The 18,055-nt window shown below is 42.9% G+C and overlaps 1 protein-coding gene across 1 annotated transcript in view; it reads right to left on the bottom strand.

The window, feature by feature from the left end:
- Window positions 1–1,656: 1,656 nt before the first annotated feature.
- The window catches only part of LOC112263696 (copine-7), a 39,414-nt gene continuing 23,015 nt past the window's right edge, over window positions 1,657–18,055 (bottom strand). The window contains exons 6-16 of the mRNA XM_024440213.2: window positions 16,066–16,149; window positions 15,887–15,976; window positions 15,631–15,729; window positions 15,351–15,437; window positions 14,580–14,639; window positions 12,778–12,911; window positions 6,871–6,925; window positions 5,753–5,804; window positions 5,259–5,392; window positions 3,084–3,320; window positions 1,657–2,502 (exon numbers count right to left, since the gene is read on the bottom strand). Of these exons, the coding sequence (XP_024295981.1) occupies window positions 2,329–2,502; window positions 3,084–3,320; window positions 5,259–5,392; window positions 5,753–5,804; window positions 6,871–6,925; window positions 12,778–12,911; window positions 14,580–14,639; window positions 15,351–15,437; window positions 15,631–15,729; window positions 15,887–15,976; window positions 16,066–16,149 (1,206 nt within the window). The 3' untranslated portion in view covers window positions 1,657–2,328. The remainder of the gene's footprint in view (window positions 2,503–3,083; window positions 3,321–5,258; window positions 5,393–5,752; window positions 5,805–6,870; window positions 6,926–12,777; window positions 12,912–14,579; window positions 14,640–15,350; window positions 15,438–15,630; window positions 15,730–15,886; window positions 15,977–16,065; window positions 16,150–18,055) is intronic.

Genomic DNA, 18,055 nt, shown 5'->3' with positions numbered 1-18,055 from the left:
GAGGTCTTTCACATGAGTAATGAGACGCAGGTTATCTCCCTTGAATAAGATTTTTTTTAAAGACCTAAAATATCATACAGCCTTGTGATACAAACACCATGAAGAGCCCCATTTAAAATGTTCCTCGTTAATTCAGTTAAGAGATGTCACTGGCTAAGGCTCCAGATAGGGATTGATCTTTTTTTCAACCTGACCTAAGGTATGCTTCATATGGAGGTAATGGGCATAACAGTTGAAAAATATCTGATTTATCTGATGTATATCTTTATCATTAATTTATACTGTACGTATATTTGTTTATATTTGTTGACTTATTTATCATGTATACACTTCTGTAAAATTTTATTTGAATGCTCTGCCATAATGACTGCTTAAGGTTATTATAAACCCGAGATTGACATAAATACATGTTATGTCACATCGCTAAATCTGTAATAAATCACTAAGCTTTAAAACGTTGTACTGTAACGTAATATTAGTGTGAGTCATGTTACAAAATGTCAGGTTTGCTTGTACAGTACCCGTCAAAAGTTTGGACCCATCTACTCATTTAAGGGTTTCTCTATATTCTCTATAAAAATATATTTTAGAAAGTAGCCACCCTTTGCCTTGATGAAAGCTTTGCACTCTTGTCAATACGTTTCCAACAGTGTTGAAGGAGTTTCCACATATGCTGAGCACTTGTTGGCTGCTTTTCCTTCACTCTGTTTGGGATGAGTTGGACCGCAATCTCAATTGGGTTGAGGTCGGGTGATTGTGGAGGCCAGGTCATCTGATGCAGCACTCCATCCCTCTCCTTTGTCAAATAGCCCGTACACAGCCTGGAGATGTGTTTTGGGTCATTGTCCTGTTGAAAAACAAATGACAGTCCCACTAAGCGTAAACCAGATGGGATGGTTTATCGCTGCAGAATGCTGTGGTCACCATGCTGGTTAAGTGTGCCTTGAATTCTAAATGAATCACTGACATTATCACCAACAAAGCACCTCCACCATGCTTCACGGTGGGAACCATATATGCAGAGATCATCCGTTCACCTACTCTGTTTCTCACAAAGACACTGTGGTTGGTACCAAGTCTCAAAAGACCAGATTTCCACCAGTCTAATGTCCATTGCTAGTGTTTCCTGGCCAAAGCAAGTTTCTTCTTATTATTGGTGTCCTTTAGTAGTGGTTTCTTCGCAGCAATTCGACCATGAAGGCCTGATATACGCAGTCTCCTCTGAACAGTGGTTTTTGAGATGTCTGCTACTCAAACTCTGTGAAGCATTTATTTGGGCTGTTAATTCAATGGTTTTTGCGACTGCAGTTTTCTGGATTGACTGACCATAAAGTAATGGACTGTCGTTTCTCTTAGCTTATTTGAGCTGTTCTTGCAATAATATGCATTTTTACCAAATAGTACATCTCCTGTATACCACCCCTACCTTTTCAAAACACAACTTTTTGGCTCATTAAGGAAAGAAATTCCACAAATTAACAAGGCACACCTGTTAATTGAAATATATTCCAGGTGACTACCTCATGAAGCTGGTTGAGAGAATGCCAAGTGTGTTCTAAGCTATCATCAAGGCAAAGGGTGGCCACTTTGAAGAAAAAAACAGATTTGTTTAAAATTACTAATGATTCCATATGAAAACTATCATTCCTTGAAAACAGTAAAAATAAAGAAAAACCCTTGAATGAGTAGATGTGTCCAAACTTGACTGGTACTGTATATGACTACCTTTTCTGTGCAGGCATCGTGTTGGAATAGTAAAATAAAGTTTTACCTAAATCTCTTTCCACATAATTGAAAGACTCATGTGGTTTGATATGTTTAGATCCCCCCCCCTCCCTTCAGTTGACAGGCTCTTCTGACAACACCAGTGATGGGCAGTAAGACTTAGAGAGACGCAGCAGAGCAAAATGGACACAGAGGAGAAGCAGACTGACGCCTTGGAGAACCTTAGAAGTCATAGAAAAATCAACTGAGGGCCGAGGTGCCAGTATCAGGGTAGAAGGGGACAGAGAGCATGTGACCATAGTTGATCAACTCTGGGAGGGATTCACCTGCATGCATCCCCAAAACAGGAGGAAGAGGACGAAGGCTCCAGCATCATGCTGAACAGGCAGATGGATGCACAGCCAGGCAGAGGGACATGAGCCGAACGGAGAGAGAAAAAAATCCAAAGGTTTCAGTTTCTAGTCTGTGTGTGAACGCTGTACGAATGAAAAAGGAATGATAACAACACTAATATTAATGACCATGGTTCTTGGTCCAGAGCAGCGATATGCACCCTCTCTCTCTCTCTCTCTCTCTCTCTCTCTCTGCTGGACTGAGATGTGGTCAGGCCGTGGTCCCCACTGCTGGCAGTGATTCTGTAGGGGTGTTGGCAAGGGAGGTGGGAGAGTCACATGATGGGACAGGCGGCATGGGGCAGATGGCCTTGTGACTGTAGTACTCCACCACTTGGTTGGGCACTTCCGCCAGGACACATTTGGCTAAGGCAGCGGGCGAGGCCTGTGAAAAATAGAACACAGCTGTAGTCTGGACAGTTCTGGCACAAGACCCCAAACGGTTAAAGCAATCATTTTCAGTGGCACCTAAATCCAATGAAACTCTGGGCAAATTGTGTTTTAACCTAACAAAGGAAGAATGGAAAGAGTGATTTGTGTTTTCCGTTGCTTGAGCAGCGGTCAAAATGAAAGAGAGCTTTGGGGAGCATACAGACAAATCGCATCAAGCTTTGAGGCATTTTTGCATTTTTCATCATAACTTTTCGAAATTAATGGATTTTCTTTCCTGGTGACAACATTTATTTTTCTTAGGAGGGTTTTCTGAAGCTCCTCCATCTGTAGCACTGGCAAGGCCAGCAAATGAGAGGCTGCCTGGCTGTTAGCATGGATTCAAAGCCCCATTGGAGGGTAATGCTATTACCCCCCCTTTGGAGGTCACACTGGGAGACTTAATGGCCGCCAGCATCGCTATTATAAAAAGTAGTGCAGTTTCTGAGATCTTTTGAGACCCACACCTCTGTTCTTTCTTGGCTTGGTTGGAAGTTGGAGGTATAGACAACGAAAGGGAAGGAGGGCAATACTGACCGTTTTGAAGTCTCTGAAGGGCACAAACTGCACAATGTCTCGGAGGACGGGCTCTCCTTTGGGTGAGCGCAGCACCCCGTCATCCCCGTCCAGGATCTGCATGTCTGTGAAGTCTGCATTGCCCACACCAACGATAATGATGGACAGGGGCTGGTAGGAGGCTCGCACGATGGCCTCGCGTGTGTCTGCCATGTCTGTCACCACGCCATCCGTGAGGATCAGCAGGATGTGGTAACGCTGGAGGAGAGAGGAGAGGGTTGCGGTTGCGTGTTGACCTTTTGTCACCACACACTTCAGTGCCCTTGGCTTCTCTCTGTGTAACACGTTATCCTCTGAAATCTGACTGCTCCCACTGAGAAACACTGAGAAAAGTCATAATGTATTCATCTCTAGTCCCATCAACACCTCTCTCTTTCCCTGCAGGATATCAATATGAATGAGAAAATCCTCAACATCTACATGTATCCTACATTTGCCAATGGATTTTACATATGAGGTCTATGAGTGTATTCTCCTCTCAGATGTCCCATGAGTCCCTAGGGATTCAAGTGCCCCGGCTGCAGTTAACTCATGTCCTGAATTCTCTTTGCATTGATCCTTTGGTCTCATTTATTGATCAGAAGAAGGGATGATTGAATAATAAATGAAGATCAGTACAAGGACAAAGCAGAAGAAATGGCCAGAATGATGGAAAAGTGTTTCAAATGTAATGGGAATAGCCAGAGGGCAAACTAATGTAGGAACACATTGATATTAAAGGCCTTGGGCATTCTTGTTAACTCAATCTGTGCCGCGTTTCATTGAGAGATTTTAAAAAGGTTCTTATGCAGAACCTCAATAAATTATAACAGATTTATATAATGGGTTGGTCTAATCCTGGATGCTGATTGGTTAAAACCGTGTTCCAGACAGTGTCTATTCCACAAGTTAGCACCGACTAAGGCTATGAAATGCCTATTTACTGTTCCATCTCACTGCGCAATACACTGTCTCATCAGCCCAACCAGACAATTTATAAACTTGATCACCCATTTCTTTTAGACTAGTATTTGGTTTTCAACAGCAGAGATTTGTATAAACCTTGCTGTCAGTCTCTTTGATATTTGTAACATTGTTTCAATATTGAGATTCGATCTCCAGCTGTTTGATTGTAATCAACGTGTCGGGACTCGGGAGTCAGGATGAGACAGACAGGCAGCTTTTCTCAGCCAGTTGAAATCATAAATCAGCATAGTTTTTATGGATATATATACAAACAAATGTCCATAGAAAAACAGGTCAAACTAAACAAAATGCAGCTAGTTTGCGGTCTTTCCAGCTTCAGTTTGAAGTAATTGTGTTAGCTGTGTCATTGGCTAGCTCCTCCAAACAGTTAACTGTGAGAGAGCAAATGTTCTATGCCAGGCGAAATAGCTCATCATTAGCTCATTGTTATGGATGTATCCAAATAACTGTTACTAGAAAACAGTTTAAACAAACACAAATGCAGCTACTTTTCTGTTATTCTGGCTGCACTGTTTGATGTGACTGTGTTAGCCCAAGTTGGCTAGCTAAAGATAAGGGTATAAGAACGTTGCCAACCAGCATGACAACGGAACATTTAGAACAAAGGTCCATAGATATAGAATAAAAAGACTTAACTGGGTCGTGTCTCCAGTAAACGAGCCAGCCGGCTTGGGCAGCAATCCTAGATTTGACGATTTGGACAATATCTTGTGGAAGTAGTATGAAAAAATGTATCTAAATAACGTTTTTAATGGAAATATGTCAATCATTATTTTATTTAGTTGGTATCCCGTTGTATAAAAGTGATAATTCCCTCAAATACGGTGTTTGGAGGATATATTGGCATGGTTTGCCGGCCTGAGACTAACAACAACTGTGCCAATTTCCTCCAAACACCGGCTTCTAGAGACATAATCACTTAATTAGACAAAAACATTTAATAGTGAATGACATCACTATTATGTTTTTCATTTCTACACTCAATCATACACCTACATGGTCTGTCTTAGCTGACTGGTATTAATTGGGTAAAAGCTGAGCTGAGCCTGAGACAGCTCATCCATGGAGATTCAATGGGTGGGATATCAGTTATGGATATTTGCATTTTTCTCCATATCATGCAGGCCTGTACTGTACATCACTCCATTACAGCAGTAAAGGGACACTTACTGAGGCATCTTTGATGGTCTCCTCTCCTGCTGACAGCTTGGCTATCCTGCTGATGATGGGAGAGACGTTGGTGGGGCCATACAGCTGGATCTTAGGCAGGCAGTTCTGGTAGGCCTCCACCACCCCCTGAATCTCTGAACACACACACACACACACACACACACACACACACACACACACACACACACACGTTCCACTGTGGGTACACACCTTGAAGTAGCACATTGAGGGACGGAGGGAGGAAGGGAGAGAGGCAGGTGGGCTGGAGTAAAATAACTAAGGATCAAAGTATTACTGGAAATGTGAATTTGTAGGGATCTGTGTCCATTAAAGATGGGTTCTGAGAGCGGGAAAAGCACTCAAACTCCACATGTTATCTTCTATGCAAATTTTTCATTGTAAAATGTCAGTGGTAGAGATTGATGGAGGGTTGGGCAGAGCTGTGGAGATGTTCAGAAGTATAAGGTACCCAGAGGAGGCTTCATCTCTCTTACCTTCACATTCATCGTCCTCTGGGTTGAAATTTATGGCAAAGTCATGGGACACCTGTTTGTTGGGAAATTTTAAAAAGTCAGACACGGTTGTACTGGAAATTAGTGTAGACACAAAATCCCTATGCCTCAATTTAAATACAAATGGGGTCTTAAAGGACACTCATTTATTTCAGTCCACATTGTACAATCTTTTGAATGTCTGAAGTAGCTTTGGAATAAATGAAAATATAGGACCATAAGTCCACATAAAGCTTACTTTGAGTATGAGAATAATCATGTTCCTGATATTAAGTGGTCCAGTTATCTTATTGAACAAAGCCACAGCCACACAGCCTTTTGAAAGCGTTTACTATTTTGGGTAAATACAACAGCTTTGGGCTCTTGAACTATTGCTGAATTTACTGATTTTGAAGCATTTTAGCAGCCTGGGGTACAGAAATAGTGGCATTTTTCTATCCAATCAAAACAACAGTCTTTTAGGTCCAGTGTATGTACCTTTGACAAGACAGATGCCATTAAGCCATAATTACAGAACTTACAGTAGTCAAGTCTATTTAAAAGCCAATGCACAGAACAGAAGCAGATCCTGATAGCCTTCTTTTCTCTGTCTGTTGACCTGCCAGTAATTCAGTGTGCCTGTAATGTGATTCTCTATCTCTGGAAGCAGTCTGTGTCTGAAAGCGGTGTGTGTGCGTATGTGTGCGCACGTGCGGCACTTCAAACCCTCTCCCCAGGGTGCTAGTTAAAACAACAGCGGAGTCGCTGTTCTCCATGGCAAATCTGCTAAAACAACGCCCCTCTCTCGCTCCTGAAACCTTCTGACAAGTGGCCATCAACACCAAGGAGCCTTGCGCCACACTGCCTGCTTGCCATTATTTTAATTTCCTCAGAGCATCTTATTTTCTCAGGGACAGGTATTTCCAGAGAAGGGGCTTGTGAACAAAAATACTACTCAATTATGAATTTGAAATGTGAGACATTAACAGTGACAAATGGTGTCAGGAAATAGGGCAATCAGCCATTCAATATAGACTTAAGGTATGGGAAAATACCAAGAGGAGAGATGGAAAATAAGCAGTGGAGGAAAGATTATAACAACTAAACAAGATAATACTCACCTCGTAATTGGGTGGAATTCTGGCACCAAATCCCAAGGCGGAAAATCTTTTGTCACTAAAATGTAAAGTAGAGTAAATCAATCATACAATAATACTGTTGTCACTGTTACAATAGAGAACACACTGTCACTGATAAAATTGAAGATACTTGTCAAGAACATTACTGTAATTTATCTCTTCCACACAGGACAAACTACACTGCAAATCCCTCCTTTTAAGTCTTGTATACAATTCAATCAGTTAGGACACTCAAATGACAATTTAAGAATTGCGTCTGTGTTCCAGCTGTCAGTTTGCACCTATGGGTTGAGATTATGTTACTCTCCGCCACCAAGTGGTTATTGTGCCGTCACAATTGCTGTATTCCCCACATCATTATCGGTATCATTCTAATATGATGAGCTGATGTAGTAGAATATGCTCTGCATATTGAATGCATTACTCTTTGTCAGGAGGGCAGGAGAGCACTGCACTAGAGGAATGAAAGCAGGAACTGTGGGGGAGAATGAGAGTGTAAGACACAGTAGGACAGAAGCAATGCCTGCTGGGAAATACCACTAGACATACAGTAGATCTGATCACATGGTATGCTGTGGGGCTCACTGAGCAGTATGCGAGCCGAGACAAGAGACAAATCAGGAGTCCTCATAATGCAACGGCAAAAAGAGAGGGTTTAAGAAATGATTCAAATGTGAGATGGAATGATTAGTGAGACACACACATTCCCTCAGAGAAGGAGAGCTGTATCTATCACTCTCCAATCCATGGCACTGTGAACATGTGTGCTGGGCTGTGTTAGCTTCTTTTCCATCACATTAGTAATACTGCCTAAATGCATGATTTTGTCTCTGCTATCAGGACATTTTTCATGCAGAAAAAAAGTGGATTCTCGAGCACCGTGGCAATCTGAATGAACATCTCCATAATAACATCTTGGTTTCATCCATCAGCATTTGAAAGGAGCTGTTTTAATTTATTTACTGCAGCAGGAAGGGGCGAGAGTGATGACATGGGCTGGGAACGCTAAAGCAGGAAGTAATAAGCATTCAATTGAAGATTTGCCTGTAAGCCCTCATTAGAGACAACTAACGCTTTCCCTTTACTCTGAACTTTAATTCGCTGGCTGATTGATACGTTCTCCAGCACATTAAAGGCAAAGTAATGGAAAAACAGATGATAAAACCATTCTTGTCTCATCATCTACCCTTGGGAATTAAGAATGATCATCTCTGTGCTAAACATAGTAATTGTCACGTCCTGACCTTAGTTCCTTTCTTATGTCTCTATTTTAGTTTGGTCAGGGTGTGAGTTGGGGTGGGCATTCTATGTTTTATATCTCTATGTGTTTGGCGTGGTATGGTTCCCAATCAGAGGCAGCTGGCAATCGTTTTCACTGATTGAGAACCATACTTATGTAGCCTGTTTTCCCATTTTGAGTTGTGGGTGAGTATTTTCTGTTTAGTGGTTTACAGGGAGGAGGTGAGGGCCCTCGGAGTGTGGTGTCAGGAAAACAACATCTCACTCAACATCAACAAAACAATGGAGATGATCATGGACTTCAGGAAACAGCAGAGGGTGCACCCCCTATCCACATTGTAGGGACAGCAGTGGAGAAGGTGGAAAGTTTAAAGTTCCTCGGCGTGCACATCACAGACAAACTGAAGTGGTCCACCCACACAGACAGTGTGGTGAAGAAGACGCAACAACGCCTCTTCAACCTCAGGAGGCTGAAGAAATGTGGCTTGTCACCCAAAACCCTGATAAACTTTTACAGATGCACAATTGAGAGCATCCTGTCGGGCTGTATCACAGCCTGGTACGGCAAACTGCTCTGCCCTCAACCACAAGGCTCTCCAGAGGGTGGTGCGGTCTGCACAACGCATCATCGGGGCAAACTACCTGCCCTGCATGACCCGATGTCACAGAAAAGACAAAAAGATCATCAAGGACATCAACCACCCGAGCCACTTCCTGTTCCCACCACTACCATCCAGAAGGCGAGGTCAGTACAGGTGCATCAAAGCTGGGACCGAGAGAAGCTGTTTTTCATTCTATCTCAAGACAATCAGACCGCTAAACAGCAATCACTAACTCAGAGAGGCTGCAACATTGACCCAATCACTGGCCACTTTAATAAATGGATCACTAGTCACATTAAACAATGACACATTAATAATGTTAACATATCTTACATTACTCATATCATGTGTATACTGTATTTTATACCACCTATTGTACCTGGCCTATGCTGCTCGGCTATCGCTCACCTATACATTTACATATTCTCATTCACCCCTTTAGATGTGTGTATTAGGTCATTGTTGGGAAGCTCTTAGATATTGCTGCAATCGGAACTAGAAGGACAAGCATTTCACTACACTCGCATTAATATCTGCTAACAATGTGTATGTGACAAATACAATTTGATTTTGACACAGACTCTGTTCTGTCCACTAGAGGAAGATGCTCAGACATCCCTCTAAGAACAGAATCTCAAGGCCCCATCTCTCTATCAACCCAGGGAAAAGAGAGCTGGTAAAACAGCTAGGATCAATGAAGGAAAGCAGCAGACGTGATTTCTCTCTCTGCCCCCAGTTGAGTTATTGAAATGCTCTCTTTGTTCCCTCCATCAACACTTTGGTCCTTAATCTCCTTAATCCTCAACTCCTTAATCCTCAGATGAAGAAAGAGGGGAAAGTGGACCTTCTCTCTCCCACCACCCTCCATCGGGAGATTTAAGCAGATTCTGTAAATGGCTAATCCTGCTTTAAATGAATCCCACATGACAGAGCTATCCAGGAGAAAGGACATGAATAACCTGCAGGAGCTATGGAGGTGTACGAGAACAAAATTGGCTGCAACACAACGCGCCAAAAACACATTTTCTCTGACAGCAAATCATGACAAATGAGTGACTAAACTGCATGCAGGGTCAGGTTGGGCGGGTAGTTTTGTTAATTATTGTATGTAATGCAAGGGAGATCATCACAATGGGCGAATGAGAAATGAGCCCACAACATTCTCTCTGCTCGGCGGTGGCAAAGCCAGTTTCAAGTTCTATAATACAATTCAAACCACTCATGTCTGATATCTCTGCCTTGAATAGCCATCTTTGACATACTGCTGTTCTTGTATCTTTCTATTCCATCTAGTCTGCTGTGTTTTGTCCAAACAGAAAGCTCATTACAATGACGGCGAGATGGACCTGAAACAGCTTCTCAAAAGTTGCCTCAGCGATTTATCTTACTTTTCTCCTCTGTCACATGTTCCATAGCTCCTGAAGTATCAAGAGAAGAGGCTGTACAAATACTTCCACCGGAGCTACTGCTACTTAGTTCTGATGCTTGGAACTTCTCTGTTCTATCTGTCAGTGTAATACTTTGTGGGAATAGAACCTGGTGTTTGAGAAAATGTAGAGGTGCCACAAGTACCGAGCACAGACAGAGAGTGAAAGAAACGGGCTTTCAAGTCTGACTATGGTTTTCTCAGATAAAGTAGACATTCTCTGGGAAGTGGCCTTTCTGTGTAGTGGTATACATATTCTCTTTGATTGTGCTCAACGTTTTAGGATCCTATTTCCAATTGAGCCTGGATTAAACATTACAACCTACAGGTTGGTTCAGTGTGTGTGGAGTAGTCTGCCTCAAGTGTTTTCTTAAGCAGCACATGTCTGTACTAGGTGTCTTTCCTCAAGTGTTTTCTTAAGCAGCACGTGTCTGTACTAAGTGTCTTTTCTCAAGTGTTTTCTTCAGCAACACATGTCTGCATTAAGTGATAAGTCCCAAGTAGAGACTGCTATGCTCTGGAGGATTACCACCCCGTTAGACAGCTATATTTCAACATGACACCAGTAAGGAGAGTGGGAGAGCCAGATGTGATGTTGTTCCCAGGCCTGTTAATGAGGACGGCACAAACATGTGGGCTCCGTGGTGGCACCTCTTTCTCACTTCCACGTGACATGGTGTGAGAGCGGATCTTGCAGGCGGGTGTCTTCACTGAGCCCCGTTCCCCTCTCAGTAGGAGAACCAGCCACTTCCCACACAGAGCAAAAGGTGCCCGGCTCCTAATCCAGCTCCTACTCTGTAAATGTGATCACACATCACCTGATGTTCCCCACAAGAGGCCTGCATGCCCACGTTGTGCACCTGAATAACAGCCTGACGTGGGAGGAGATAACCCACAATATGTAACGCAGGCGCAACACTTAAAGGCATGTTTGTGACACCCAACACCAAACTGAGTTAGCTACCTTCACATCTATTTTCCAGGTAGCTAGAGTCTGTGTCTCTCCAACAGGTCTTCTGCTGTTCTAGAGTTATCTCTTGTACTTTATTAATTAGGCAGCCAACGTTCTCCACACATTCAACAGGAGGAGCCAACACTGGCATGACTCAGTGTAAATCCTCATTTGGCTCTGTGCCGACAGACAAGAGACCAAATTCTAAATAATTTGTTACTAATTAACCAGTGTCTGACAAGACTTCCCCCGATAACTCTGGTGTATATGGAATAAATATTGAATTAGTCATTTAGAAATTAGAAGTGTAACTATAATACCAGTCAATTACATATCCTTAACAAATACTGTATACAGAGAGTAATGTGACCACACACACACATTATAATACCCCCAGCCATTGAAACCATTATCTCCCCAAACCCTTGAGAGCCCTGTGCATCCTTCTGCCATCTCTCCATGGCTCTGCTGCTGCCTCTCCTCTGCCCATCCTGCTGCTGTCCCTCCCTGACTCTGCTATTCCTGCTGTGCCACTACACCAGGATGGGTGTCCTATCCTCTGCACCCGCCGCCACAGATGGAACAAGACCTGCTGTCTACTGCACTTGGAACCATCTCACTTTGTGCACATTCCAACAACGGTAGCAGAAACGGCAGCGGCAGCAGTAACTAAGCAGACCAGCCTCAACTCAAACGCTGATTCTGCCTTCCTCTGAGATTTCCCCAGGGCCTCCTCATGCATTGCCAATGTCTGTGTAAAGCAATTTGTTTGTTCTAATTTCCTCCTAGTAAGGTGGAAATATAAGGACTTAATGAAAGTGATGGCAGTGGGCATGAGAATTGCAGGTGGACCTTAGTAATTTTAACGCATGAATAAAAAAAATAAAAAAATGTTGCAGTTTCGTATTATCTGGCAAAAGTCTTAGATTACATGGAGGAAATGTATGACATCAAGTGGCTGACTGTGTTAGATTCTATCTGCGTAGCGGTTGCTTTGGTGGTGTCAAATCCACAAGCGGTTCCTTGCCTTACCTTATTTCAGACACTGCCATTGGATGCAGCAAAACCACACCCAACTTTATATCCGACAAATCCCATGCAGCCGTGTAAGAAGTTCATGCAGTCGCATTACAATTTCAGACACTCGAACGTGTGATGTTATGTTGTCTACACCTCAATTAGACTGATAGCCTATCCCCATCCAAATTAACATGAAAACATGCACACTTTCTATCGCAGTTTTGATCTAACGCCGTAGGGATAATAGGAAGGGAGTGATTTTTAAACACACAAGAACAGCCACTCACCGATTTGCAGACTCATAACGCAGTTACACCTTCAACACCGCCCAAACAACGTGAGTTATCACTGGATCTGATTGAATCGAGGCCTTATCATTGTTTAACTCTGTCACTCATTTTCCAACTCATGCTTCAGTGAGTAGTTGAAAGAATCCTCAGAATTCTGTTCTATTTCAGCATTCCACGATTTCCATTATCTCCTCATAGCTGGGAATTAGATGAAGTAGAACCACTGGCTCGGTACATTATGAGACATCTACCGAATTGAATGTAAAAAGTTGAATTTCCCATTGATAGACGTACAGAGAGCAGCCCCACAGATAGAGATCAGGATGAGAGGCTGGGCAGAGAGGCATGGTGCTGACTAACCTGTCATAATCCTGACAGATCTCCCCCACTGCTATCAAAGCCTTCAGATACTCATTGGGCTGGTACGGGTTGATGTAGTGTAGGGAGCAGCTGTTCCGTGGGTCTCCGTTGGAGGCTGTGAAGTCAATGGCCACCTAGAGCAATGACAGATTCATAGAAGACTGTAAACAAACCAAACACCATAAAACACTAGACCTAGAGTCTACCTGTGTTGAAGCAGGCTATTCTGTACAGTGCTCTGTTAAACTGGTGTTCCTATAGAGGACGATTATGACAAATCAACTGACTTCCATTGTGTAAGTGTCTGGAGCCTGCGTCTTTGAGTGACTTGACTTTTCAACCCGGGAGCAGCCTCATAGCCTTAAATACTGTAATATCATCGCAATCATGTCCTCAAGCATAACTGCTTACGCTAATGAATCTGTCTAATATATGGTGAAAAAAATATCTAAGATTCCAAGAACACAGGATGAGATGTTACTATCCTTTGTGCAAGCACTTCCAAGAGTTAATGAACAGTGAGCGTGGTGAAATTTGGGGAGCGCATCGTCAGTAGTGTACCTTTGGTTCCTAGGGTGTTTCGGCCTTTCACACTATACACCCTCCCCAAAGGCGGCCAGCGACAGGGTGATCAATCCTACGCTTGCGTCCCATTCCCAATTAGTCATAGGAGTTGCCTTGTTGTTGATAGCCAACATCCCATGGGACTATGCATGGCAGGGGCGTCCTCCTCCCTGAGTCAAGCATTGTTGACCGCATACCTCCTGGCCCTCTCACTTCGGGGCCCAGCCGGGGTCTTTCCTCTTCATCCAGAGCCACTGACTGCTGCCTTCTGCCGCCTCCGATACAGCTTTGATTGCCGAACGCTGGCTCTGGCCCTTAATTCCCAGGTCTCTAAGCAGTCTGGTTGTAGATGTTGCCACAAAACCTCTGCAGCCCACCTCCACTGGTCGGACTTCTGTGTTCCAGCCATGATGCCGTGCTTCGGCAGCTAGATCAGCATAGCGCAGATGTTATTACAAAATATGTAAATGAACATTGCTGAAGCCGTCTGTTAAATTTCAATTTTTTTATGTCCAGTCATTGCGCAGATGTTCTCAGCGCAATTTATACGACCAACATATGTGCAGGATGCGTTGAGGGCATGTAAGAAGGAGCAGCCAAGGACAGAGATATTTCACTTCTTTGACGTCAGCAGTGCTAAAGATACGAGCACAGGGAGAACTGCAGAGCTTCTCAACAAGGGAAATGATCATACAAATATTCTGCAGGTATTTTAGTTTGAATCATTAGTGCATTATCAAAGGACTTCTATAGTGTTCTTCATCTGTGGAAAGTGATACCTAAGGCTGTCTATGCAACAATGAAGCAGTGCTCCTAACATAGCAGTTCCCCCTAAATGAATATTCATTATTGCCTCAGTTATCCTTCTAAGGAGCTAGTCTTCAGTTAGAAAAGCATCCGGACACACCGGAAAATGCCAGTCAGCAAGGTAATGTTCCATTAGTTAAAAAATGCAGAATGTAATGTTTCACACTTAGAGAATGTAGCATTTAATCAAAACACTGGCCTTGATGACAGCACTTAGCCTGGAAATGGAACACTGGTTTAAATTTCACAGGCAGGTTAGAATACTAGGCTTATTGTCTATTCCAATACCTTAACAAAGGCAAGCAACCATTAATATGTGTAGAATGTGTAGGCAGTCAGTGGATTGTACACCTTTGAAGGTTAGCATAGCATTGTACCATGCTGCTAAGTGATGATAATATGCTAGTGCACGCATTGGCTACTCAACTTACTGTAAAGTGGATTTGGCATCCTCCCATGATGTAGTCCAGGAAGGAATACACTCTGTGAAGCTGCAGAACAGAGAAGAAGCTTTTAAACTAAACCCCAGAGGGTGGGGAATTCGGACTTGGTGGAGTACTCAATGTTTTTAGATGGATTCCAGTTTTAACCAATGGCTGGTCCATTTACAAAAGAACAAGTATGTATTTTAAAACTATTATTCAACCACATCTCAGTAGCTATGCACTGTTTAGAAAACAAGTATTATGTAGTAAGCATATGAACATGGAGAATGGTGATGATTTCATTTAGTCTGAGGGCAGCAGCTCTGTGATGTGCAGTGTGTTCTCTCCATGCCAGTTAGAGATCACACACCCAGTGGGGGCGGCAGAGGATTCAAACTGAGACACAGCAACAATCACATGAGCTGGGGCGCAGTACACTAATTAATCCAAATGAAATCATCAAAATGATAGGCCTGAGACACACCAACAGCTATACCAATTTTAAAAAAAACATTTTTAAAAGACCTGCGAACTAAAAACATAGGGGGAAAGCACGGTGACAGCCACCCACAGATGTAGTCATTTACAGATTTGGGTTGTGGGGGTGGACAGTAAACTGAGGAAGATCGCATTTCTAAAATGAGCAATATTCATTAATTAGCACTATGTGTACATGTTGTGAGAGAGTACAACCGAATAGCACAGAGATGGGGATGATTCTCGATGTATTCGATAGTGGAGAGTTGCTGAGCAGGAGCTGTAACGGTTGGCTCTAACCTTGAGATCACTGAGGATGACCACCCCAGAGTTCTTGTAGTTCTTTTTCTTCAGTTTGTACTTTGGATTCATGCAATCCCATGTGACCTTTAACACAAGAGGTAGACAATACATACAGAAACATAGTAATGAGTTATGACTTCTGCGGTATGACTTGCAGAACATAGAACCGCAGCGTGACATTTCTTTCATCCATTTCTGTCTGTCACAAGTGGGACATCAGTGACACACATCAAACTTTCAACAGTGACTGACAGCACTCTCTCTCCGTTCGACTGACCTTGCTTCCACCGCCAATTTTCTGCATTTCTCTGAAGGTGGCATAAAACTCTCCGATGAAGTCGTGTTTTCCCCTGGAGTCGTAATCCCAGACTAGGCACTGTGACACAACCAGACAGTGACAGACAGAACCTTCTGATATTGACTGTTCATTCACCAGTAAGTTACTTCATTCACCAGTTCCATTCATTCATTCATCAATAAATACCACAGCAGCCATGTTAAACCATCACACTATGACTTCCTGTGTTTCTTACCTTGAGCTTCCTGTCCTCATCACAGCTACACAGAGAGATGAGAGACACTTTAAAGGGCTCCCACACGGGGTTCAGGTTGTTTTTGATTACCTGCAAGAGCACATTAGACATGAGTAACTTTCACCACACATGGAGAAGGAGAGGTAGATACAGAGAGAAGGAATTAATGTGTCTATTACCTCAGTTCTGTGAACGAGCTGTTCCGTCCCATCATCGTTGATTCGATATATTTCCAAAAAGGGGTCTGACTTACTGAAGAGATCCTGCCAAATATACAAACCAATCAAACATAATACACTAATTCTAGTTGAGCCATTAATGTACAGTCATTTATCTCAAACAATCAAATAACAAATAACAAACAAGTGAAATCACACGCACACAGATGTCAACATGTTAGCTTGGTCCTCCTGGTGCTAAATTTGACACAGCTTGTCCCCTGCCTGTGCATGTGGTGTTTTGTTCACTGCTGTAACAAATCAAATCAGGAAAAGGGTGTGAAAGTGTCATTTGACATAGAGTCTCAAGGTAAGGCTGAGAGCAACTACAGCTTGTTTGGGTCAATTGATTGTTCAGGGCTCAACAGACAGTATTTCTGTACATTGTGTAGTGTATGAGAGTGTTAGAGAAAGGAATGGAGGGAGAAAGAAAGTGTGTGAGTGAGCGGGGGGCACAAAACAAGATATTTAATGTCCCCATTTCTCGCTGCATTAGCCTGATACAGCTCCACAGGGACAGCCAGGGAGGAAAGAAGGAGGTAGCCCCCCTCATCTCGTTGTCACGGCAACCCCTTGCCAGTGGCGTCACTGTGGACTGACGTGCATTATAAGTGCATTTGTCTGTCAACATTTAATCCCTGTCCAGCAATAACAGCTCTCACCAATTATATAATTAATTAAGTTACCTTTGACCAGCATGGTCTACTAAGTTCCATAATTCCCTCCAGCAGTTTGTTCAGTACCTTGGATAGCGTTTCAGGCAGCATTACAGTATTATGAATAAATGGGGGATATTTCATTGCCTGATCCATGTTGCTCATACTGTGGTTGTCACAGCAAGTCATCTACAATTAAATACAGTATATATATATTTTCAAGTACTTTTAAAAACAAAAGGTTAAACATTCAAGACATTTAAATGCAAACCTTTGAAAAGGTACTTTGTCCGAGCCGTCACCCATTGTGCTGGTAAATCAACTACAATATTAAAGTGCCTCATCACAGCTGATCACCATTGTGAAGCAGGCAGTATTTATAGCCTGTGTGGTATAGATCATGTGCATAGTCTATTAGAGTAATATTTCTCAGTGTAATGGGATCCTCAAAGTCATTTGAACGGAGAGATTCCATACAAAGATAGGAGCCTGGCAATTAATCTGCCTGAGGATGTGACCATCCCCCCCACGTCTCTCTCTCTCTGTTCCCACCCCCCTCTCTCCCACTTTCCATCTCCTGCTCTCTTTCTGGTTCCAAGTAGAACTGTTTAGGGTTCCATGTAGAACCTTTTACACAGAGGGTTCTACATGAAACCAAAAATAAACTTTTTGGAACCCTTTTTCTAAGAGCGTATAGTTAAAGTAGTTCGCTGACAGGGTTGGGCAACTGAAATGTAATTATGCCAATAAGCAAAAGAAAGAATGTTTTAGAGCACACCATACCACCATTAAGGAGTTTCCCTGCCTCCAATGTACACTGAAGATTCCATTAGCAATATTGCTTGTGTCTAAATCACAAACAGTGCAATTTGAAATCTGTTTTTATTTCCACATGGAATTGCTCATCGTGACCCTTTTTCTATTGGATTGCTAACTCTAATAAATGCATTAAAGGAGCCTGGGCTCTGCTCTGATGAATACACACTAAGCCGAACTTTACCTCCACTACCTGTTAACTTTCTCCAACACTGCTGGAGTCAGATGCAAATTGCACCCTTTGCTTGGTAGCATTCTGAGAGCATAGAGAGGCAGGAAGAAGATTTCTGCTATAATCATTGATGTCAGAGAGTTATTCCAGTCTTGTTGACTGAGATATGAACCTTTTGCCTTGAGCCTTGTGTGGGTGTGCCAGCTCTACTGTAGGTGCCTCAGTGCTCCAGCTCCCGAAATCTGTTGCCAAATATCTTTCGTAACCCTCCTAAATGCTCTACCGACAACAAACTCTCTCATTCTGA

This window comes from Oncorhynchus tshawytscha, linkage group LG12, assembly GCF_018296145.1.
Source record: "Oncorhynchus tshawytscha isolate Ot180627B linkage group LG12, Otsh_v2.0, whole genome shotgun sequence".
In the NCBI taxonomy this organism is placed as follows: Eukaryota; Metazoa; Chordata; class Actinopteri; order Salmoniformes; family Salmonidae; genus Oncorhynchus; species Oncorhynchus tshawytscha.
The sequence above is the reverse complement of the archived record's forward strand: the minus strand, read 5'-3'. Positions and strand labels throughout refer to the sequence as shown.